This window comes from Dama dama, chromosome 14 (genome assembly GCF_033118175.1).
Source record: "Dama dama isolate Ldn47 chromosome 14, ASM3311817v1, whole genome shotgun sequence".
Classification (NCBI taxonomy): domain Eukaryota; kingdom Metazoa; phylum Chordata; class Mammalia; order Artiodactyla; family Cervidae; genus Dama; species Dama dama.
In genome coordinates this window covers 32599977-32625371 of record NC_083694.1, presented here as the reverse complement: position 1 = coordinate 32625371, position 25395 = coordinate 32599977, and the positions used below count along the sequence as shown (strand labels likewise).

The window sequence follows — 25395 nt, the reverse complement described above, 5'->3', positions numbered from 1 at the left end:
CTTCTATAAATGTTTGACAGAATTCTCCTGTGAAGCCATCTGGTCCTGGGCTTTTGTTTTTTTGGTAGATTTTTTTATCACAGCTTCCATTTCAGTGCTTGCAATTGAGTTTTTCATAGTTTCTATTTCTTCCTGGTTCAGTCGTGGAAGATTGAACTTTTCTAAGAATCTGTCCATTTCTTCCAGGTTATCCATTTTATTGCCATATAGTTTTTCCTAATTGTCTCTTATAATCTTTTGTATTTTTGCATTGTCTGTTGTAACCTCTCCTTTTTCATTTCCAATTTTGTTGATTTGATTCTTCTCTCTTTTTTTTCTTGATGAGTCTGGCTAAACGCTTGTCAATTTTGTTTATCTTCTCAAAGAACCAGCTTTCAGTTTTATCAATCTTTACTATTGTTTCTTTCATTTCTTTTTCATTTATTTCTGCATGGATCTTTATGATTTCTTTCCTTCTACTAATTTTTTTTTTTTAATTCTTCTTTTTCCAGTTGTTTTAGGTGTAAAGTTAGGTTGTCCATTCAATGCTTTTCTTGAGGTAGGATTGTATTGCTATAAACTTCCCTCTTAGAACTGCTTTTGCTGCATCCCATAGGTTTTGAGTTGTCATGTTTTCATTGTCATTTGTTTCTAGGAATTTTTTTTATTTCCCTTTTGGTTTCTTCAGTAACCTGTTGGTTATTTAGAAATGTGTTGTTTAATCTCTATGTGTTTGTGTTTCTTACAGTTTTTTCCTTGTAGTTAATATCTAGTCTCATAGCATTGTGATCAGAGAAGATGCTTGATACGACTTCAATTTTCTTAAATTTACTGAGGTTTGGTTTGTGACCCAAGATGTGGTCTGTATTGGCGAATGCTCCATGTGCACTTAAGAAGAAGGTATAGCCTTCTGCATTTGGATGGAATGTCCTAAAGATATAAATGAGATCCATCTCACCTAATGTATCATTTAAGACTTGTGTTTCCTTATTAATTTTCTGTTTTGTTGGTTTGTCCATTGGTGTGAGTAGGGTGTTAAAGTCTCCTGCTAGTATTGTGTTACTATCAGTTTCTCCTTTTATGTCTGTTAATGTTTGTCTTATGTATTGAGGTGCTCCTATGTTGGCTGCATAGATATTTACAATCGTTACATCTTTCCCTTGGATTGATCCCCTGATCATTATGTAGTGTCCTTCCTTATCTCTTGTAATCTTCCTTATTTTAAGATCTATTTTGTCTGATATGAGGACTGCTACTCCAGGTTTCTTTTGCTTCCCTTTTGCATGGAATATATTTTTCCATCCTTTCACTTTCAGTCTATATGTGTTTTTAGGTCTGAAGTGAGTTTCTTGTAGACAGCATATATATGGGTCTTGTTTTTGTATCCATTCAGCCATTCAGACTTTTGGTTGAAGCATTTAATCCATTTACATTTAAACTAATTATTGATATATATGTTCCTATTGCCATTTTTTTGTTTTGGGTTTATTTTGTAGATCTGTTTTATTCTCTTGTATTTCTTGACTATATAAGTCCCTTTAACATTTGTTGTAAAGCTGGTTTGGTGGTACTGAATTCTCTTAACTTTTGCTTGTCTGAAAAGCTTTTTATTTCTCCATCAATTCTGAATAAGATCCTTGCTGGGCACTGTAATCTTGGTTGTAGATTTTTCCCTTTCAATACTTTAAATATATCCTACCATTCCCGTCTGGCCTGCAGAGTTTCTGCTGAAAGATCAGTTGTTAAGTGTATGGGGTTTCCCTTGTATGTTACTTGTTGCTTCTCCTATGTTGCTTTTAATATACTTTCTTTGTGTTTAGTCTTGTTAGTTTGATTAGTATGTGCCTGGGGTGTTTCTCCTCAGGTTTATCCTGTATGGGACTCTTTATGCCTCTTGGACTTGATTGACTATTTCCTTTGTCATGTTGGGGAAATTTTCAACTAAAATCTCTTAAAAATTTTTCTCATACTCTTTCTTTTTCTCTTCTTCTTCTGGGACCCCTGTAATTCAAATGTTGTTGCGTTTGATATTGTCCCAGAGGTCTCTGAGACTATCTTCAGTTCTTTTCATTCTTTTTACTTTATTCTTCTCTTCAGAAGTTATTTCCATTATTTCATCTTCCAACTCACTGATTCATTCTTCTGCTTCAGATATTCTGCTTTTGATTCCTTCTAGAGTATTTTTAATTTCTGTAATTGTGTTGTTTGTCTCTGTATGTTTATTATTTAATTCTTCTAGGTCTTTGTTAATTGATTCTTGCATTTTCTCCATTTTGTTTTCAAGGTTTTTGATCATCTTTACTGTCATTATTCGGAATTCTTTTCCAGGTAGTTTGCCTATTTCCTCTTCATTTATTTGGACTTCTGTGTTTCTAGTTTGTTCCTTCATTTGTGTTGTATTTCTCTGCCATTTCATTATTATTTTTAATGTATTGTGTTTGAGGTCTCCTTTTCCCAGGTTTCAAGGTTGAATTCTTTCTTCCTTTTGGTTTCTGCCTTCCTAGGGTTGATCCAGTGGTTTGTGTAAGCTTTGTATAGGGTGAGATTTGTGCTGAGTTTTTCTTTGTTTGTTTGCTTTTCCTCTAATGGGCAAGGCTGAGTGAGCTGGTAATCCTGTCTGCTGATGACTGGGTGTGTACTTTCATTTTGTTTGTTGTTTAGATGAGGCATCCTGCACAGGGTGTTCTTGGTGATTGGGTGATGCTGGGTAGTGTATTCAAGTGGTTTCCTTTGTGTGAGTTCTCACTATTTGATACTTCCTAGGGTTAGTTCCAGAGAAAGCAATGGCACCCCGCTCCAGTACTCTTGCCTGGAATATCCCATGAACAGAGGAGCCTGGTGGGCTGCAGTCCATGAGGTCGCTAAGAATTGGACATGACTGAGCAACTTCACTTTCACTTTTCACTTTCATGCATTGGAGAAGGAAATGGCAACACACTCCAATGTTTTTGCCTGGAGAATCCCAGGGGTGGGAAGCCTGGTGGGCTGCCGTCTATGGGGTCGCACAGAGTCGGACACAACTGAAGTGACTTAGCAGCAGCAGCAGCAGCAACAGCAGGGTTAGTTCTCTGGTAGTCTAGGGTCTTGAAGTCAGTGCTCCCACTCCAAAGGCTCAACGTTTGATCTCTGGTCAGGATTAAAGATTCCACAAGTGGTTTGTTATGGCATTAAGTGAGATTAAAGCAAATATCCGAAAATGAGAAACCAAAGATGAACTCCAGACAAATGGCAGTTACAAAATCAGGCAAATAATAATTAACATAATAGAATATACACATATACATATACACTCATAAGCAAAGTCAAAACAGTTCAACAAAAATAGAGTAGATTGACCTGGCAAACAAAGGAAATAAAAAATTATATCTACAAGAAGAAAACTAACTAAAGCACAAACTGGAAAACAAAACTAAAGCAAGGTGCCAATTGGGAAATAAAGCAATAAAAATAAAACTAGCAAATATGTTGAGAGGAAAGGAAAGAAAGAAAAGAAAGAAAGAATAGATATGCAAAGTAAAATAGAGGTAGATAAAGAAGATTTATATACATTCAAGATTAACTGCAAGGGGAAAAAGACAATAGGAAAAGCAAACAAAGGAATAAATGTAGAAAAAATAATAATAGATTTAAAAAATTAAAAAAAGGAGAAAAGAAAAAAAGGGGGGGGGGCACTCCACAGAACTGCAAAAGCCCAATGTAGAGGTAGAGGTTTATAACAATAAAAAATGTGACTGAGAAAAAGAAAAAAAAAAACAAACTCAAAAGCTTAATTAGATTTCATAGTGCCAGTTAAATTGACAACAACAACAGTTGTTGTAGTTGTACAACAGGCGGGGAGGAAAAACAAAAAAGATCCAAAAGAATCTATGGAACAAGTCAAAACATAAGAACAATAAATGATAAGAATAACAAATGTTTTTCTTGAGTCACTGCTGTCCTTTCCCTCACTGGGAGTCACAGTCCACCTTACCTGCCTAGGATGCCCTCCAACACTGTGCTGATCTCTGGACCTGCTGTGGGGGCAGCTCAGATTCTAATCTGGTTCTACTCCTGTGTGTTCTTGCCTCCAATGTCCACAGCTATCAGAACTAGTGCATTTTCTTTTGTGGGAGCTCTCGCTGACCATTTATGTATTCCATAGACAGAGTCTGTCTAGTTGATCGTGTGGATTGAATCTGCAGCTTGTACAGCTGGTAGGAAGGTTTTGGGTCTTCTTCTTTAGCCACACTGCCCCTGGGTTTCAATTGTGGTTTTATTTCCACCTCTGCATATGGGTCACTCACTGGGGTTTGCTCCTGAGGCTTCCCTGGAAGACTTGGGTTTGCCCCTGTGAGGGCCAGATGTGGAGGTGGTGCAGCTTGCTTGGGTCCCAGGGGTTCTGGCAGCACCAGGTACTCAGGGGAGTTGGCAGCCAGGGCAGCAGGAAATATAGTGTTCTAGAAGGGTATGGCAACCAGTATTGGTCAATACGCTCCAGCATTGCCTGGAGAACTCTCCTCCCTGACAGAGAAGCCTGGCAGGCCACAGTCTACAGGGTCGAAAAGAGTCAGACACAACCAAAGCGACCCTGCGCCCATAGACACAAGACTTTTTGCCTGTGGCAGCTCTGCCCTAGTGAGAGTTGAGCATGAAGTTGGCACAGCTGCTTGGCTTGTGGGGACCCTAGTGGCGCCAAGTGTGCGTGGACATGGACTGCCCCCACTGCAGGAGTTATGGCCCTAACAGAGTCTTGTTTCGAGCCTCTGGTAGCCAACGATCAGTAGGCCTCTTTGGCCAGTCTTTCTCTGTAGCTCTGTCCATTCAGGAACTTAGAGGGCTCCCTTGCCTGGGGTCCTTCTCTGTTGTTCCATGCATCAGGCACATAGAGGGGACCCCTGGCTGAGATCCTACTCTCTAGATCAGCAGCGCATCAGTCACTCAAAGGGCACCCTGGGTGGGGTCCTACTCTGTAGTTCAGTGCGGTCAGGTGTTTGAAGGGCCAGCCTGTCTATTGTTCAGCTGCGGGTGCTGGCGTGTGGATAGTGAGAGGCTGTGGTGATGGCTCCACACCCTACGTGTGACTCAGCAGTATCGCCTTGCTTCCATGGCTGCCTAACTTTCCTCTACAGGCATTTTCCACCACACAGGCATTTCTCCTCCCTCACATCTCTATCCATCTCTTCAGAGTCAACAGCAGCCCTCACCCTGGGATTGCTCCACAATCCCTAAACTCCAGCTCCCAGCCACTGCGCCTTGCAGGAGACCTGTGTCCCTGTCCGGGGTATGTATGGCTACAGCAAGGACTGTCTGATTCTGATTCCATTTAGGCTGCCACAGATCAGCTGTTTCACTCTCAGCCTTAAATGTTTCTCCTCTGACTCAGACAATTGCCCCGATGTGGGGATCGGACTCCTGCTTCAGTGCCCCCACCCACTGAGGGCAGGTCCAGTCCTACTAACACTCCTGCTTTTTCCCCTAGTTCCTTCATCTTCCAAGTCTTGCGTGATTCTATATATTCTTTTCCTCTGGTCAGGTACTCCTGTCCACTCTCAGCTGGTATTCTGCATGCACTTCTGTGTCTGAAGGTACATTCCTGATGTATCCATGGAGAGAGTTGTACTCCATGTCCACCTACTCCTCCGCCTTCTTCTTTTCTCCAGATTCTAGTCTTGACTTGCCAACTTATTAGCCCTGTGACCTTGAACAAGTCATTTTATCTTTTTAAAGTCTCATTTTTTTCCCATCAATAAAGTGGGGATAATACCAGCTTCAGAAAGCTGTGAAGGTTAAATCAAATGACTTGTGTAAAGTGTGTTTTTTTTTTTTTTAAGCCTGATTCACAGACACAAACTAGTGATTACTAGTGGGTAAAAGGGTAAGGTGAGGGGCAAACTATGAGGGATAAAGTAAATAAGCTACAAGGATATACTGTACAACACAGGGAATATAACCAATATTTTATAATAACTATAAATGAAGTATAACCTTTAAAAATTGTGAATCACTGTGTTGTATCCCTGTAACTCATATAGTGTGACTGTGACTGTTTGTGTGGGCTCAGTAGTGTTCAACTCTTTCGCAACCCCAAGGACTGTAGCCTGCCAGGCTCCTTTGTCTGTGGACTTTCAAAGTGGGTTACCACTTCCTACTCCCAGGCTCCTCCCAACCCAGGGATCAAACTCCAATCTCTAGGGTCTCCAGCATTGGCAGGTGGATTCTTTACCATTGCACCTGCTGGGATATTGTACATCAGCTATCCCTCAAGAAAAAAAAAAGTTTAAAAAAAGGCTGGAATAAAGTAAGCTCTGAGTAAAAAAAATGTTAAGTGTTATAGGGTGTCAGTGAACAGTATGGTACTGAATCTGAAAAGATTATGGATTCTAGGTTAAATTTCTTCTGGATTTCTTACTTCCTTTCTCAGTTATTCCATGCAGATGCTCAGGATCCAGAGGTATTCCGTTTCCTCCCTTCTTAGCCATTGTGTGATTGGTTAGCATGTGATGACAACAGTGGAGATAGACTGAAAGCTTATATAGCAGAACATACTGTCAATACTGGTTTTAGTTATAAGAGATTGAAGACAAAACTAATTATCACAACAATAACTAACATCACTGAACATGTAATATGTGTTGGGGATCTTGCAATGTTTTTTTAAATGTATTATCTCATGAAAAACGTGGGACATAGGTACTATTCTTGTCCCTGGTTTACAACTGAGGAAATTTAAGCTTAGAGTTTACAGCTTAGGAAATTTAAGCTTAAGTAACTTGCCCAAAGCCAAGTAGCTAGTAAGTGATGAAGCTGGGACTTGTACTCATGTGCACTCTCTGACTTTAGAAATGGCTTCCCCAAAATGGGAGTTGTTTGGCCCTGTGAAGTTACATTAATCATTACTTTATCAAATATTTATTCAGTATTTACCATATACCAGTTTAAGTTTTCAAACATGAGTAAAACATGGGGCCTTCCTCTGGGAGACAAGAGAATAATGGAGGAGCTGATGTTTAAGCTAACAAAGTGAGCTGAGGTGAGTGTTAGTTGCTCACTCATGTCTGACTTTTTGTGACCCCATAACTGTAGCCCTCCAAGCTCCTCTGTCCATGGGATTTCCCAGGTAAGAATACTGAAGCAGATAGCTATTCCCTTCTCCAGGGGATCTTCCTGATCCAGGGATCAAGCCCAGATCTCCTGCATTGCAGGCAGACTCTTCACTGCCTGAGCCACCAGGGAAGCCTGAAGAGAAGTCTGTTTCTGCCTGGTTTAGAATCAGGGACATTTCACATGTGAGGCGAATGTTATAACCACTACACTACAGAAACAGGTGACTTAAGTTCAAATGAAACAAATTTACATGGGGTAGCAAGGAAGAACAAAAAGGAGAGTAGCAACATCTAAGGATTTGGAATCACTTTAAAGTCATTTTTATGAACTGCTTTCCATTTGTGAAGTAAAAAATAATGATTTACTAATCTAGTATATTTCATAGTCTTTATCATAAGCTTTATTAAACTAGGTGATGGGAAACGTCCACGTGTTATTGCTCAGTATTCATAGATTGTTGGTCATACAGCTTTGTTGTCCGTAGTTTTATAAGGTTAGAGAGAACACTGGTAGACAATACACCATTTAATTTAAAGTGTATAGAGTTCAGCCCATTTTTTTACAGACTGTTTTGGGAAAGATATCTTATTTAACTTGGATTCTAGGTATGTGTCTTCCAGAATTTTCAAGATTTAGAATTCCAGATGACCATGCAATTTCAGACCTATCCATGTACAATTACATAGAGGTAAGTGAGAAGGTTTTGTTATTTTCAATAAGATCATGCACTGATATTCTAATAAAGGTTCTTTAATTTTTCTTTGTTCCAGCCCCATCTCACGCATGCTGTGTAAGAATAGGTGCCAAAAGAAAACACACACACACAGGGCATTCCTTTTTACATGGTTGAGATATGAAGCCAGAGACAGTGATAATGACCCCCACACACCATCTTCATCTATATTTCAGGGACATTTAGGAGGTAACAAAAACAAAAAAGTGTCTAGTTTCAATATCTGATCATTCATAAGCTCAAGCCTTAGACATTTAGTAGAGTTAGTAATACACTGTTTAATGAAAAAATATTTTTGATATGAGTTTGATATTTGGAAAATTTTAGAGACATTGATTAACCTTTCCATTCTTAACATTATAAGCTGTAAACTTAAAGTAGCATTAAATAGTCTTTGAGGGGTTTTTTACCAAAAGAAATATGTAACACCAAAGAAATTCACAGTCAGTAGATTAATACTCAGAAGAAAACCACAATTCCATTTTGAGCCAGTCACATGAAAACTCACAGTAAATGACTATGGTTATAGTTTTTCAATCAAATGAAAAAAATTTACAAGATAAATTTTTAGAAAGAGTGTAGCTATTTTCCATCTCTCCTGAAGACAGAAAGAAATAAAGTAGACTTCAACTTGAGCGGAATTTTTTCATATGTGGTGAAGGTAAGCTTCTGTAAGCTTCTGGAATTCTCATTGAGATATCTTGCCTTGTCTTAAAAACAAGACAATTATAACATAAGGTTTAACCTCAATATGGAATAAACCTAGAGGCATAGCTTTAAACAGATCTCTTCTTGCCAAAATAATGTTGCAAACTGACCAGGAAATAACAGAAACTAATCAAATCTTTGGGCTCACAGACAACTCACAGCTTCATGCAAACACTTGCTGAAATAGAATTGACCCTGGAGCAAAATAGAGTTCTAACAGGGTTTGCATAATTGCTGTACCTTTTCAAGTTACTGTCCTCTGACACTGGCCAAAAAGGAAACGACTGAAATGGATAGGAAGCAAGAGTTTATTTGACTACTTTGAGTCTGGCTTTGTGGTGAATGGGAATGAAGAGTGACACTAAGTTGTAAACAATTAAAAGGTACTTTTTAAAAGATATTCTTTGAGACTCCTTACATTATTACAGATGCGAGCACACGTCAACTCAAGGTGGTTCATCTTCCAAAAGAACATAGAGAGATTTCTTCATGCTATTATACCATCTACCTTTATTCCTCTTTATACCATGGTAAGGTCTGGATTCAAGACTTTTCCTCATTTTAACCTTCTGTTTAGCCATTATAGAATACTTAAGAATACTTTTTAAACTTTTACAGGTCACCTTTTCCAGAATAAGATACCATGAAGCAGTGCTGCGTTGGCACTGGCAGAAAAAGGTGGGAACAAGTTACACTTACTTGTAATTTGATATGTTGAAGTTCACAGCGTTATGGTTATGTTTACCTCAGACAAATACGGAAATAACGAAACAGACACCAAGGGTTTGCCTTCCGATAAAAAATGTCCTGGCTACACAGGTGACAGAATGCCTAATGAACAAAATTACAAAGAGGCAACTCTTGAAGAGAAGAAATTCAAAAAAGAAACTGATGCTAATATTTCCAAACTTTTTACTTTATTTTAGTAACATGAACTTTTACTGTTATTTAGCAGTTGACTTTCTTCATGCAATACTCCTATGGGTTTAATTTATAAAATTGGGCAAATCCTTTAGGATTGACTGGTTTGAATATTCTTTTGAAGGCCTGTTGCTGAAGCTAGAGCCCCAATACTTTGGCCACCTGATGCAAAAAGTTGACTCATTAGAAAAGACCCTGATGCTGAAAAAGATTGAGGGTAGGAGAAGAGGGTGACAGAGGGTGAGATGGTTGGAGGGCATCACTGACTCAACGGACTTCAGTTTGAGCAAACTCTGGGAGATAGTGCAGGACAGGGAAGCCTGGCGTGCTGCAGTCCATGGGATCGCAAAGAGTCAGGCACAACTTAGCAACTGAACAACAAGTACAAATAATTCTATTTCTGAAAAAGACAAAACTGGTAATACAAAATTATATTTGTTCTTTGAGAAAAACATCTAAGTATTGTAGTGATTGTCAATGATTTAAGATGGGAATGCAATGAGATTACTTCCAATGCTGAGATTTCTATGATTTTAACATAAAAAAATTGGACAAAGTCAAATCACTTATAAAACACAATCTAATTCCAATGTAATGCTATGCCACATTAATTTTGGGCAGTTGACTCACAGATGCCATTAAATGGAGATTCAGATTCCTGATCTTCCCCTGTGGAAATGTTACAACTTTATTCACTAAATAAATAGTTCTATTTAGTATGTAGACACTGAGCTAGGCATGGCGATGAACATGAGGCAGTCCCTACCCCTGGCATAGCTCAGAGACTAGTACGGGAAATGGAGACCTGCGGTGGAGAGGCACTGCCCTGGAGGACGATGGTCATAGACCTGGGGAAGGAGGCTGGAAGTTGAAAAACCTCTCAGACATTCAGAGCAGCAAGTATTTGGTGGAGCTGGAAGAAGCTCATATGTGTGAGAACGACAAGAGAAGGAGCTGGAATAGCAAGTAGAACCTGAAACGTCATGAATATTATTTTAAGGAAAATCGGAAGACAAAGGAGACTTGTAGTCTCAGGTGTGGATTTTAGAAAGATTACTTTGCTGTATAGAGACTAGATTGGGATGAGTAGAGATTTATTCATACAGAGATGAATAAAATAAGGTTCCTGGCCCTCAAAGCTAAAAGTCCAAAGGGGAAAGAGATAGCAATAGGCAGTTAAATGTAGGACCATGGGTGTAATGTCAGAGGCCAGGATGATAAGGGAATGCACACAACCCAGGCTGGACTCCTCAGCTTGTATGGTTGATGGACTGTAGATGGTGAAGGTGCCTAAGTCTTTGAATGTGCATCTTCCAAGTCACAGAGGTTCACTGGACCCATCACTCTTCTTAGGGACACTTCGTGCAGGGTTTGAGCAGTGACTGAATCACTTGTGGCTTCCTCCAAGACAGAGTTCATAGTTCTTTTTTTTTTTTTCAACTGTGGATTTCTTTGTGGCTGGACAAAGACTGAATGCTAAGAATTCTTTATACAGAACATGTGGATTCAGGAATTTCTGGGAAGAGAGAGGAGAGAGAGGAAGGCAGGAAGCTTCAAATTACCAGCCATTGCAGGACTTCACCTAGTGGTCATGCAATGAAATCTCTGTTTCACACTAAAGAACAAATAGAAAAGCGAAATAATGTTGTTTAAGAATGAAGTCTATTTTCAAGATTTTAATCTCTGAACAAATAAAAGGAAAGTTCTTACTCTTTTTGCAGGTGATAAATAGAGGACTTTTTCTCTTTGGAACGCTGATAGCTGTCAGTTGTACCTACCTACTTATGCGCTACAGGTCACCAAGACCCCTGGACTACTTGAGAAGACCATCAGAGTGGGTCACTTACTTCCAGAATACAGGACATGTTTCCCTGTAAATTCCTTGGAGTCACTAGAACAAATTCCTAATGTCATTAGCAAGTGATAAAAAGATCCTGAAGTAGCAAATATTTGATTTCTCTGAAAACAAAACAGGAACAAAATCATGTTTCCATTATCATTTAATTCACTAATGGAAGATATTTGTCAGCTTATAATCAAATCCAGTGTAGAATTTCTCTGCAAGTTTATTGTAATTATTGAAAAAATAACCCATCACTTTCAGTTGTAAAATGCAGTTTTCCCACAGCACTATTGTTAGGTCAGATCATTCTAAATATAAAAGCACAATGACTAAGATCTCTTTCACTTCTCAAAAAATAAGGCCCTAAAGACCTCAAGAAGTCACAATCATACTTTTCTTTAAAGCACTTAATAGAAATCATGATAGGATTGACTTAACACCTGGGACTAAAAGTCACAATTTGCCTAATGGATTAGTACTAATTGTACTTTTCATCACTTGGATGAAACTTACTCAAACACAGGGCTCAGATTTTCTTGCTAAAACTAGAAGTATAAATAAGCAAAGGGGGCTTTCTCAAGAGTTCAAAATGAATCAGTTTTATTTCCCAGTCTTCAAATGCCAGTATTACCTTCTGAGGATTTTTTAAATTTATTTTTTAATTAAAAAAAATTTGTGGTAAAAGTCATAATATAAAACATACTATTTTAATCATATTTAAGGCTATTAAAGCCGTACTAAGTGAAGGGTAGAAAGTCTTATTTATAAATTAAATGTCTATATATATAAAGGTAGAAAGGAAACAGTTTCACAGAAAGATGAAGCCATGTTTATTCCATTTCAGAAGCAACTTATTAACATTCTTAAACTATATGTTGCAAAACCAGGGGTAAACTTGATGTTTAAAAGTTCGTTTAGAACACTAGATTGTGAATCAGAAAAGCAAACTCTGGTCCAAGATTCAATATAAACTAAATGTGTGACATTGGACATATTTTTAACATCTCTGGGCCTCTGTATTATTTCTAAATCATTGGATATACTTTGTTAAATGCATTAATTATCTTACAGGAAATCATTATTCTTCCAAATCATGCGATTTTACATTTCTTTTAAGAATGTCAGTAATTTTCACAGAAATACTAAAGTTTCAGAATCATTGATAAGGCCTGGAAAAGTTTTTTTTTCCTCCTAAAATCTCCACCGAATACCTTCAAACTATATTACTCAATTTTAAAGAAATGTATGAAATCAGACAAGTTAAATTTTTATGTGGAGAACTTCTGTCTTTTCTAGATTATATAGACATGCTTATTTGCACTGACAGTTGGAATTTGTTTTTGTTGTTATACATGATCTTATGTTGTCATAACTTAGAGTATTAACTTAAATATGATTTAGAAATACAGGAATAAAGAACAATTTGGAGAAAACAAAAAATAAATCTGTTTCTTCAGAAACAAAGCAAAAAAGTTCATTTAGTGAATACTCTTTCTTTGGTTCTTCCTTCTTCAATAGGCCAACTGAATCATTTAGCAGTCTTTCAAATGTGATTAATTATGAAGATGCAACACCAGTAGAATAGTCATGTAAGAAATAAAAATTAGGAAATAAAATGATTCACTTACTTTCCTATATTGTCAAAGAAATCCTTGAGTCCTCACAATCCATGTTTAGTCTAAATAACGACTCATGAAAAAATGGCCTCTTCAGTAGCTTTGACCACTATTTATGCAGTGGATTTATTGAAAAACAATGAAGATTAAATAACACATTTTGTGAATACAGTTCTACACTTACTTTCATTCTCTTTCAAATGTAGCTTTGTTTGGTTTTTGCTGGAACTTTTTTCCTAAATCTAGAATTCCTGGAAAATTATGAGAAATCACTAGGAGGAGAGACTAATCCTACCATGTTCATATTTGAAATGAAATAGATGGAGATATCTATCTTCCATCAACACCGGCTTCACCATGTATATCCATTGCTAATGTATGATTAGCTATAAATCTTGATCACCTTGAAATTCATCATTTGTGTGTGTGTGTGTTGCTTTTAACCATCTGAGCCACCAGTGAAGCCCTTGTGTGTTGCTTTGCAATGGTACCTTCTAGAGCTTGCTCAGCAACACTTTGTCTGAAGCTCCTCTTTATCATGTTACACACAGAGCAACAGTCTTTGGTTTCACATGAAATTAAGGAATTGATTTTCTTTTTCATCCTAGAATTGACTGTTTGATAAATTTGATTGAACAAACATTTGACATGACACTAAATAGGACCCAACACTACTAGAAAATTCGAGATTTTCTAGCTATTTCACACATGTGTATGAAACAAAGTTATTTTAACTGCTAAGGATGTCTTTTTTAAAATTTCTTGAGAAATATATCATGTGCTTTGGAAAATTCAGTCATTTAAAAATATGTATTTGAAGTGAAAATTTCTGACATGTTAAAAGTTGATGGTGCCTGATACAAAGCTTGTGCCACAAGTGATTTTCCATTGTATAAAGCAACCACTGAATTAAAAGAATCTGTCTTGCTCAATTACTCCCTGAGGTCAAAGAGTCCAAGAGCAATTCAGATTTCCTTCTGAATCACAGAAGTTCTGTTAATATTACACAGAATGGGGAATTCCAAAATGGTCCTTTTAATGATAGTCTAAATGGCGTCTGATTTAAGTCCCATTGTTCATTACCGTTATTCATTCCTGTAAAGGATAAACTTGGGTTACATCAACCTTTGACCCATTGGTTCTGTCACTGTTACCCACTGATAATGATTCATCATTAGTTATAAAAATGATGGAAGAAGAGTTAAAAGTCACTTTTTGCTTTGGCTTGTCCCTTTCTTTCTTTGACATCACAATGGATCTTAAACACATTTCTCTCCCAAACGCAGATATATCTTTAGCTGGTGTCTGGCATCTCAGCAGTTAGAAATGTAAGAGCTGCAAGAGGGCTCTTTAAAACTGGGTAGGGAGAAAATAAAGTTGAATATTAAGTAAAAGCTTGGCCCTTAATCTGGATTGACATTTAGGAAAATTGGATTAATTTAATTTGGGTTGTTCTTTTTTATTTATTAGCTGATGTGGAGCTAGGCGGTAATGCTCAATCTACTTAATTAAGCCTGGAATTTAATGTCTTTTATTTATTATAATCCTTATTAACTTTACTACATAAGTCTCTTTCAATGCGGTATAATATCCATAGATTCAAATTACATGAACCTTCCATGAAGGCAGCTAGATGTGTTTCTTTAAGGCATTTTGGACATTAATTCATTCCACAAATATTCAATGAGCCCTTATGAGCTGAGGCAACTTGTCTTACAATCTGGGGATATATGGGCAGCAGAGACAGACAAGACCCTTCCTAGCAGAGTTTCAGCTTGGTATACTTACTAACGTCCCTTTAATTAGGTTGAGTTTTTTTCCTTGTATCAAGATTACATATCAGTTGGTGAAAATATACAATAGCAAACCAAGTTCAAATCCAGGCATCAAAGTGTCCTGAAGCAAGGAAATTTTAACTCCTTTGAACCTAGCTCATAAATCCATAAATAAAAAAATATTAGTATCTATTTCATGGAGTTTTGTAAAGATAATGGATGTAATCTGCATAGTGCAGTAAGAATTTTAAATAAATTATTAACTTTGTATTTCTTATCATTACTAAACATAAAATGTTTTCTGATGTATTAAACTCTGATTTTAATAAAATTGTACCTAACAAGTGCAAACCTCTATTGGTAGGTCTTAGAATTGTTATTGTATTCTATGGGAATATCTACACATCCCATCCCAGAGTCTGGCTGAAACCAGGAAATATTTGCAACTTATGGCCTTTTGGGGCTTCCCAGGTGGTACTAGTGGTAAAGAACTCGCCTGCCAGTGCAGGAGACATAAGAGACGTGGTTTCAATCCCTGGGCTGGGAAGATCCCTTGGAGGAGGGCATGGCAATTCACTCCAGTATTCTTGTTTGGAGAATTCCAGGGACAGAGGAGCCTGATGGGCTACAGTCCATAGGGTTGCAAAGAGTTGAACACGACTGAAGTGACTTCATAGACACACACACACACACACGTCCTTTTTACTTTACCTCTTCATACCCCCACTCTTTGTTCTATAAAAGAAGCTAGCATCCTGACCCCAGCAAGATGGTTCTCTAGGACAATAGTATGCCATCTTCTGGGACTCCTGGCTTTCAAAATAAAGTCATTAATTCCTCATCCCAAAACCTTGTCTCCCAATTTATTGACATGTCATGTGGCTTGCAGAACAATCTTGGACTCGGTAACAGAAGTTCCTCCTATTAGTATGATAAATGTGTGGTGGCTGCAATTGCTGGTGACTGACATCCTTGTGTTGCAGGAAGGGGGACCCCTTTAAGGTCCCGAGAGTGGGCTCTTGTTTAACACTCAGAAATGAATTGTCCACAGAGACATGGGCTGACAAAGCAAGAGATTTTATTAGGAAGGGAAGCCCAGGCAGAGAGCAGCAAGGTAGAAGAACACAGGAGAACTGCTCTGTCACATGCCTTGCAGTTTTGGTGATGGGATTACTTTCCCGGTTGACTCTGGCCAATCACTCTGACTTGGGGTCATTCCTGGGGGTGCATACACTGCTCAGCCAAGATGAATTTCAGCGAGGAGGATTCTGGGAGGTGGTAGGACATGTGGCATCTCCTTTTGACCTTTCCCGAATTCTTCCGATTGGTAGTGACTTGTTAGTTCCATGCTCCTTATTGGGGCCTCCTGTCATAAAATAACTGATGGAAATGGTTACTTTGGTGCCTGGTCAAAGTGGGCAGTTTCTGTCAGCGTGTTTCCCCTAACACTTGTTTACCGATTTGGCAGCAGAGACCTGGTCACACCTCTTTGTAGTTCCACCACTTCTCCTTCCTATGCCCTCTGTAACTCTTTCCAAAAATAGTTGCTTGTCCCTACTGCATGTATGTAGAAATAAATAAGACTGGGTCTCTCCTCTTGAGAAGTTCACTATTTGGTGAGGGTGACAAGTACATAAATATACTGCTGCCAAAGGTGATACATGCCATGAGGGAGGTGACTGGTGAGGGCTATGGGAATATACAGGAGAGATAACCAATTCAGAGGTAGGTAATAGCAAGTAGATCCTGATCTCAGTCCTTCTGAGGCGAGGAGACATTTGGACAAGCAGGAGAGACAAAATGTTTCAAGGAAAGGAAATGGGCTAAGATAAAGAGGTAAAATAACATGTCAATTTCTATAAACTATAAAACTCCTAGAGGAGAACATAGGCAAAAAACTCTCCGACATAAATCAAAGCAAGATCCTCTATGACCCACCTCCCAGAATATTGGAAATAAAAGCAAAACTAAACAAATGGGACCTAATGAAACTTAAAAGCTTTTGCACTACAAAGGAAACTATAAGTAAGGTGAAAAGACAGCCCTCAGATTGGGAGAAAATAATAGCAAATGAAGAAACAGACAAAGGATTAATCTCAAAAATATACAAGCAACTCCTGCAGCTCAATTCCAGAAAAATAAATGACCCAATCAAAAAATGGGCCAAAGAACTAAACAGACATTTCTCCAAAGAAGACATACAGATGGCTAACAAACACATGAAAAGATGCTCAACATCACTCATTATTAGAGAAATGCAAATCAAAACCACAATGAGGTACCATTACACGCCAGTCAGGATGGCTGCTATCCAAAAGTCTACAAGCAATAAATGCTGGAGAGGGTGTGGAGAAAAGGGAACCCTCTTACACTGTTGGTGGGAATGCAAACTAGTACAGCCGCTATGGAAAACAGTGTGGAGATTTCTTAAAAAACTGGAAAAAGAACTGCCATATGACCCAGCAATCCCACTTCTGGGCATACACACTGAGGAAACCAGATCTGAAAGAGACACATGCACCCCAATGTTCATCGCAGCACTGTTTATAATAGCCAGGACATGGAAGCAACCTAGATGGCCATCAGCAGATGAATGGATAAGGAAGCTGTGGTACATATACACCATGGAATATTACTCAGCCATTAAAAAGAATTCATTTGAACCAGTCCTAATGAGATGGATGAAGCTGGAGCCCCTTATACAGAGTGAAGTAAGCCAGAAAGATAAAGAACATTACAGCATACAGACACATGTATATGGAATTTAGAAAGGTGATAACGATAACCCTATATGCAGAACAGAAAAAGAGACACAGAAATACAGAACAGACTTTTGAACTTTGTGGGAGAATGTGAGGGTGGGATATTTCAAAAGAACAGCATGTATACTATCTGTGGTGAAACAGATCACCAGCCCAGGTGGGATGCATGAGACAAGTGCTCCGGCCTGGTGCACTGGGAAGACCCAGAGGAATCGGGTGGAGAGGGAGGTGGGAGGGGGGATCGGGATTGGGAATACATGTAAATCCATGGCTGATTCATATCAATGTATGACAAAACCCACTGGAAAAAAAAAAAATAATTAAAAAAAAAATGTCAATTTCTGGGGACAAGAAATACTACAGTTCCCTGGAGCCTGAGGTGGCTAAAGGGACGGTGTGTGGGGAAAATGAGACTGGATGAGACTGGTGTGTGAAAAATGAGATGGCCATACAGGACCTGAGAGTCAGCTCAGGGGCCTTATTTTTCAGTATGAAGGCAATGGAACCTTTAAAGGACTTATTCTGGGTAGTGACATGAGAAAATTTGCCCTTGAGAACAATTAATCTGGTGGCAGTATAAAGTGAATGGATTAAGAGGAAAGCAAGAATAAAGAGGTCCAAGGGAAAGAAGCCCTCGAATGAGACAAGAAGATGGGGCCAGAGAGTCAGTAACAAAAATGGCAGAGAAAGGGGTCCTAGAAACATTGAGAGCAGAAACTCACAATTAAGTGGGAGCTGTCAACAATGTCACAAGTGTCAATGCCACAGATGCCAGGAAATAAAAACCTGACAAGTGTCCATTGGCTCTAACATGTGGGAGACCATCAGTGACCTTAATGAGTGCTGTTTCTATGAGAGTGTGGTAGAAGAAGGAATCACCAATTTGCAATGGGTTGAGGAACAAACATGTGAATTTACTAAATGGCAGGTTTTCTGAGGCTGTGGCTCAATCTTATTCACTGTGTAGCCTCAGTGATTAGTAATTGTCTTTGCTTGGGCTTCCATAACACTTTACTGAGTGGCTTAAACAATAGAAACTCATTTCTCACAGACTTGGAGACTGGGAAGTCTAAGATCAAGTTGTCAGCAAGGTTTTCATTCTGAGGCCTCTTTTCTTGGCCTGTAGATGGGCACATTCTCTCTATATTCTCCTGTTAGTGGAGAAAGAGAGAATGAGGTGGTTTCTCTTTGTCTTCTTATAAGGGTACTTATAACCACACGAGGGCCCCACCCTCATGACCCCATTCTCGTATGTCCCTATTTACCTACCAAAGGCCCCATCTCCTACACCATCACACTGAATATCTGATATTCAGATATTCAGCCCATAACAGCAAGCAATTGGTACATTTTAGATGTTTAATAATTATTGGTCAACCAAATGCTTCTTGAGTGATGATGCGGCATCAATTTTCTTTAAGTTAACAATGATAAGGAGTAGAATAAAGTGATAAGCTAGAGGGAGTTGAGAATATATTTTGAATTAAATTTGCACAGTTATATGCTAGAGTTTGGAGAAGGAAATGGCAACCCACTCCTGTATTCCTGCCTGGAGAATCCCATGGACAGAGGAGCCTGGCAAGGGGTCATAAGAGTCAGACACGACTTAGTGACTAAACCACCACCACCATGCTAGAGATATTGAGCCAGTAGTAAGGGAGAAATTGAGGATATAAGTAAAAGAGAAAATTGTTACTTGAGAGAGGTCCCTGAAGCAGAGAATGGGGGTGGGGAAAAAAACAAGAATCTAGGATCAGATTGGTCCTGAGAGATCTCTCCCATTACCTTGCAACTAAAGAGTGAAGTCTGAGTTAGAACATGGAGGCAAGGAGTTGAGGAGTTTCATGATAATAACTTTATTTTTCCCAACAAATAAGAAGCAAGATTGTTGATAAAAATGAGGTTGGGGCATAGTAGGACAAGAGAGTAAGATGAGAACTGATGATTTGTAATAGCAATAGCAACTGAGTAGAGAGTAGATTGGGCTTCCCAGGTTGTGCTAGTATTAAAGAATTTGCCAGCCAGTGCAGGAGACATAGAGGTTTGGGTTTAATCCCTGGGTCAGGAAGATCTCCTGGAGGAGGGTATGGCAATCCACTGCAGTATTCTTGCCTTGGAAATCCCTCAGACAGAAGAGCCTGAGGGGCTACAGTTCATGGGGTCACCAAGAGTTAGACACCACTGAAGTGACTTAACACACAGACACACACAGAGTGGATCATCCAGAGATCCAAAGATTACTAGACAACAATAACAGAATGTTTCACTCCTCACTGAGTATAGATGCTGGGAATCCTATGTGGTTTTTCTCCAGCTTATCTTATTGACTACAGTCATAGAGAAAACACATAGCTGGATTAAATCAGGGATTTGATTTTGTTTTCAGAACAAATGTGCACGAAAAATGTTGGAACATGAAAGTTGAGAATGATGGGTCATGATTTAAAATAATACAAGTGACTAAGTGATTTTAAAGAGGTGAAAGCTAGAGGGGTTTGGCAGATTGAGCAAGAGACTAGAGAATTTTGGTGAGAGAGGAGAAGAGAGTAGAAAAAGGCAATGAGTAAGGAAAACACACATGACTGAAGTTAGAAACTGGAATATGAAGCATTCTGCAGTCTGTTACTTTAGACTTCCTTCTTGTTAGCACTTTCGTGCTAGCAGGTTTAACACGAAACCTGCCATCGTCAGTTCTTGTCTTTTATGACTCAAAAAGTGATTTCCAGACAAAGTATCTGTACCATTCTTCAGAGCAGATTCGGCGAATTTAATTATGGGAAGTGCGAAATCCCCTTTATGAGGTTTTTCAATTCTAAGAGTGCTTGAGAATGTAGGGTTTTGAGGGTTGTCGTTGATTGGGTCCGTCCAGAACACTTTTGCTTCCTTTTTCTGGTTTAGAGATTGATGTAGAGAGTAAATTCCTCATGGATTTTTTTTTAGACAGTGACTCACCATGCAAAATTTAATCAAGCTGGAAGTCCCTGAGAGCTGCACCAGCTGTGGGGGAAGAGTATGATTCTTTTCTGAGGGAAACTGTCTACCCAGAACAGTTTGAGGGAGGGGTGTTCATAGTCTTCGACTCACATTTTGAATGGAAAAGAGAATATGGCCTTGACAATGAGCAATGACACCATCAGGCAGCCAAGAAACAAGAAAAGCACAGAGGATGAGTGGCTGGTGTCCTTGGATGGCCAGTCTCCAGTGCAGCCTGGTCCATGCATGTCCAGGATGTGGTTGTTCCAGCCCAGGAGAGATGCTCCTGACCACACTATTGAGGACAGCCAGATGCAAGGAATGCTCCTCCAGGCCTGGGGAAAATGGATCACTCTGACATGGATCACGCAAATATAACACTCATACACCAGCCTGGTTAGGGTGATGATGGAAACAATCCCTGCAAGAAGAGAAAGTGGGACAGCATAGCAGGGCACGGTGGGGATGCAGGGGAATGGGAGAAGACCGAACAGGAACAACAAAGTGCTCCAAAAGCCAAAATATATTAAGAGAAATAATGCCTCACAGTCCGCAGGAAATTCAACTGGAGATACATTTATTCAGAAAGTGTGGAGTGGGAAATGGCATGTGTTCTTTAGTCACCCAGTCATATCTGACACTTTTGCAACCCTATGAACTGTAGCCCAACAGGCTCCTCTGTCCATGGGACTTCCCAGGCAAGAATACTGGAGTGGGTTGCCATTTCCTTCTTCAGGACGTCTTTCCAACCCAGGGATTGAATCTGAGTCTCCTGCATTGGTAGGCAGATTCTTTACCACTGAGCCATCAGGGAAGCCCCTGTGAACTACAGCAGGACAGAAATAAAAGCTCTAAAATCAGCTCTGGCCTAATGGTGCAGCTGTTGTGTTAAGTTTTCTGAGAGAGAAAAACTCCAGAGAGAAACTCTGCAGTGCTTCAGGAAGAGTCACTAAAACAGTCATCTCTTGGTTTTCACTTCTCTCAACTGTCTCACTCAGCTATAGAGATGATGTCAAAGTAGGTTTCACATGTGTGAACTGACCAAAGTGATGGTAAAATTGCGCAGGAGCTGTGTTAACCTACCTACTAGCACTGTCAGCTCATGAACTTTCACATGCGTGACTGCTGACAAGGGATGGAAGTCTGTGAGACTGTGTCTTCATCTATGCCTCTATTTTGCAGCAATTAGGCTTTAACAATATTTTTCTTTTATTTCTCTGCCCCTCCTGAGAGAGTGATTTATTCATGCATTAAGCTCCTTTTGAGTATCGACTGTGTGCTGGGCACTGGGCTGACACTGGCAACGCAATGATGATGGAAACTCAGAAATCTAGATTTTTAGAGGGGAAGTAGATGAGTTAAGCAACTGTAAAAACCATACAGGAAGTAAAAGTTACAATTCTAATACAATATATTGTAGGAATCACAGAAAAAGGCACTTGTGAATAAGGCAAGAGAAGTGTATTCCAGGAAGAATGAAGAATTATATACTGGAACATGGAGGCAATAAACGACAGAAAATGGTCTAAGAATGAGGAGAGGATTCTAAGATACTGGGTCTCAGAGAATAACTAGAAAGGAAAGATAACATCACAAGGAACACACAGGGTCTTACTAAGAAAGGCTCTTAATTTCTTGCTAGAGTTTTCATTTGGTTGTTTGTTCCTATCTTTCTTTTCCTTTTTGACCTTTTCCTGCTTAGAATAGTAAATTATAAATCCATTACATCATCATGCTTTTTAAGCATAGAAGTGACAATAGTTAAGTTCTCCTTTTCTTCCTCTGTCTTTTTCTTCTGAAAAAACAGTCATTGAAGCAGCTGTATAGAATCGGAAACGCAGTCCAGTGCATGGAGACCATCTAGCAGGCTTTTGCAATAGTCCAGGCAAGATATGATGGAGCCTGAATTAGGATATTTTTATAGGTATGAACAGTGAAGTCTGTATTCCAGAGACATTCAGCAATTAATATCATCAGAATCCTCCAACTTCTTGAATGTGAAGAGAGAGGAGAGTGGAGTCAGAATTACTTGGAGGTTTCTGACCTGCTTGATGAGTAAAGGCAGTGGTTAATGAAGACAAAAATCTACTACAAAAATGTATGGATAGATAGTGAAATGTTGTGGCTGTGACCTGTGAACGACACAAGGATTCTTGGCCTCCAGAGGAGAGGATTTCCATCTGGGGCCAAAGAGGAGGCTTGGGGGCAGAGAGGAGGCTTGGTTACTTGGAGATTTTATGTAGCAAAGTTTTATTTAAGTATAAAAGGGAAAGAGAAAGCTTCTGACATAGACATCAGAAGGGGGCAGAAAAGACACTCCCTTGCCAGTTTTTAGCAAGGCATCTTATACTTGTTAGCAAGCTGTTGATTACAGATAAAAGAAACACCTCAAGGCTGAGAGCATTGCACCTGGGTTTCTCTCCCACAGCATACATATCTGTACAAGGGGCAACACTGGGGAAGAGTTGTCTCTGGGCAAGATATATTGTATCCATAAAACAATTGACATGCCTTGAAGGAAAATAGATCTCCAAGCAAGATACATAGTTTCATTAACATAGTTTAAGAAATACATTGTCTTGAGTAAGATGTATTTTTTGGGCAATTAGCAGCTCAAGGTTTGGGGAAAAGTTACTTTAAGAAGATCATCATTTTATAAAAATAAATTAAAAAAAAAAAAAGAAGATTATCATTTTGGCATAGCAACACTGGATCAAAAGGAGCCTCCTGTGGCTCAAGGAATGGGGTGGGGTGGGGTGGAGCTGGGTAGTCGGCTGCTTGGCTTGTCATTTGTTTCCTCCTGCCGCTTGGGAACCTTCCTACCTGACTGCTAACCCTTTCGATATGAGGGAGAAAATGAAATTGTGAGATCCCTAGAACACAGCGGCATAAACATCTGTTGAATTCATGGATCAAGAGTGGTTCTAGGAGGGCTTCCCTGGGGACTCAGTGATAAAGAATCCGCCTGCCAATGCAGGAGACACAGGTTCGACCCCTGATCTGTGATGATCCCATATGCCAAAGAGCAACTAAGCCTGTGCGCCACAACTATTGAATCAGTGCTCTGGAGCATAGGAGTCACACTGCTGAAGCCTACAGAGAAGCCGTCACAATGAGAAGCCTGTGCGCCGCAGCTAGAGAGTAGCCCCCGCTTGCCCCAACCAGGACTGAAGACCCAGCACAGCCAAAAACAAATAATTTAAATTATAAAAAAAAAAGTGCTTTGAATCATTTAAAGTCCTTAAAAAAAAAAAAGAGCAGTTCTAGGAAAAGTGATTCTGATGGGGAATGAAAATAAAACTGGTGTCATGATAACCAGTAGGAGCGTGGAGACTAAGTCATACCATGATAAATTTTTACTACAAGGACAGTATTACTCCCAGGGTCTGATACATGTGCTAGTCAATAAACACTCACTGAATAAATGAGTATTTAGTAAATACATAAGTGACTGAAAGATTGAGTTTTGGAATATGGTAGAAGGAAATAATTCAGAAAATAGTGATAATGATAGTAAAGGATGGATTTAAATTTAAGTATAATAGGAAATTTTGGAGACCAAATAATATCCGATTAGATATGCTATCTTCAGAACTAGTAATCTATTTTCCCCTTTTACATTTATTTCTGAAAGACTGATATTATCTTCTTTAACTGAGTATATTCATAGAAGAAAATCTAAAAATAGTGACACAATAAATTGACTCTAATGAAATACTGTTGGTTTTATTTAATTTACAAACTTTCTTGTTAGTATAATGGCATTTAATTATGTATTAATACTTGATGTTGAAGCATAGCTTGACCTTCAACTTCAGTATGATTTAATCCTTTACTGGCAAAGAAGTTTAGTGCAAATAATTTTGTTGTAGGTTAACAAATCTCAGTGTACTTTACAGACCAATAAATGTGTTCTTATCGTTAAAATAATAAATTAGTATAATTTTAACTTTCATATATTCACTCATTTATTTATTAAGTACACGTGTCAATCACTGTGCTAGAAACTCAGCATGAAGTGGTGAGTGAAGCAAGCATTTTGTGGAACTTACCACAGTCCAGAGGGTAGAAGAGAAGAGATAAAAACAACCCAGAAAGTAAAACAGGTAAACTACTGAAGCGCTATGAAAAGGCGAGATACAGCAGAGATAGAGAATAAGGTGAGGTGAGATGAGAGAAATCATAAAGGCAAGGTGCACAAGGTGTCACTAAAAGCCTCACTGTGCTCAGAACTAAAATAGGGAGTCCAGTTTTGTGATGTCAGAATGCAGGAGTTGACTACATTTTCCCTTATTATTATTTCGGTCAAAAAAATTTTTTTTTCTTTATGTATTATTTGTCTGCATTGGGTGTTAGTTGCAGCCAGAGGGATCATCCTTGCAGTGCACAGGCTTCTTCCCAGCTGTGACATTCGGTCTCCAGAGTACACAGGTTTATTAGTTGCCCCACAGTATGTGGGATCCCAATTCCACGACCAGGGATCGAGCCTACATCCCCTGCATTGGAAGGCGGATTCTTAACCACTGGACCACAAGGGAAGTCCCAAGATTTTTAAAATATTATATAATCTTTGACTATGCCTGTCTTAACAAGCACAATGGGCTTCAAGTCCTGAATTAAATTACTATTATTCTGTTCCATGACCAGTTAGTAGAGACCTAGAGAGAGCAAACCTTGCATTGCTTAGGGATAGCAATAAGTCCTCCCAATAGCATGGGTGTATATAAGCAGCAGGCCTAGTCACAATGGATTTCAATCCTGAGTCCTAATTGCTTGTTATATTCTAGTTGATTCCCAGAACACATCCCGGGAGGATGAAAATGCATGGACTGTATTACAACTGTGTTACACATACTTTTTAACTGATGTTAAGCCTAAATCTCTATTTCCTTTGACACTATGGACAGGAAAGGGGAAGGTGACTATTGCAAACTGGGCATCTATTGTGAAACAAGCCCCAAGGCAATCATTCTGTGGGAAATGTCCCACACCCTTTTTTTTT

General features: G+C 39.0%; 2 protein-coding genes across 2 annotated transcripts in view; one reads left to right on the top strand and one right to left on the bottom strand.

Moving 5' to 3' along the window:
* The window catches only part of KMO (kynurenine 3-monooxygenase), a 68014-nt gene extending 53899 nt beyond the window's left edge, over positions 1-14115 (top strand). The window contains 5 exon segments of the mRNA XM_061160264.1: positions 7668-7750; positions 8932-9033; positions 9122-9181; positions 11146-11283; positions 11286-14115. Of these exon segments, the coding sequence (XP_061016247.1) occupies positions 7668-7750; positions 8932-9033; positions 9122-9181; positions 11146-11283; positions 11286-11348 (446 nt within the window). The 3' untranslated portion in view covers positions 11349-14115.
* Positions 13973-20971, bottom strand: OPN3 (opsin 3; the record flags this gene model as incomplete). The annotated part of the gene is given in 4 exon segments (XM_061159768.1): positions 13973-14291; positions 20071-20309; positions 20505-20554; positions 20557-20971. Coding segments are annotated over 4 exon segments (1023 nt in total), but the record flags the coding sequence as incomplete, so codon positions are not given.
* Positions 20972-25395: the final 4424 nt, after the last annotated feature.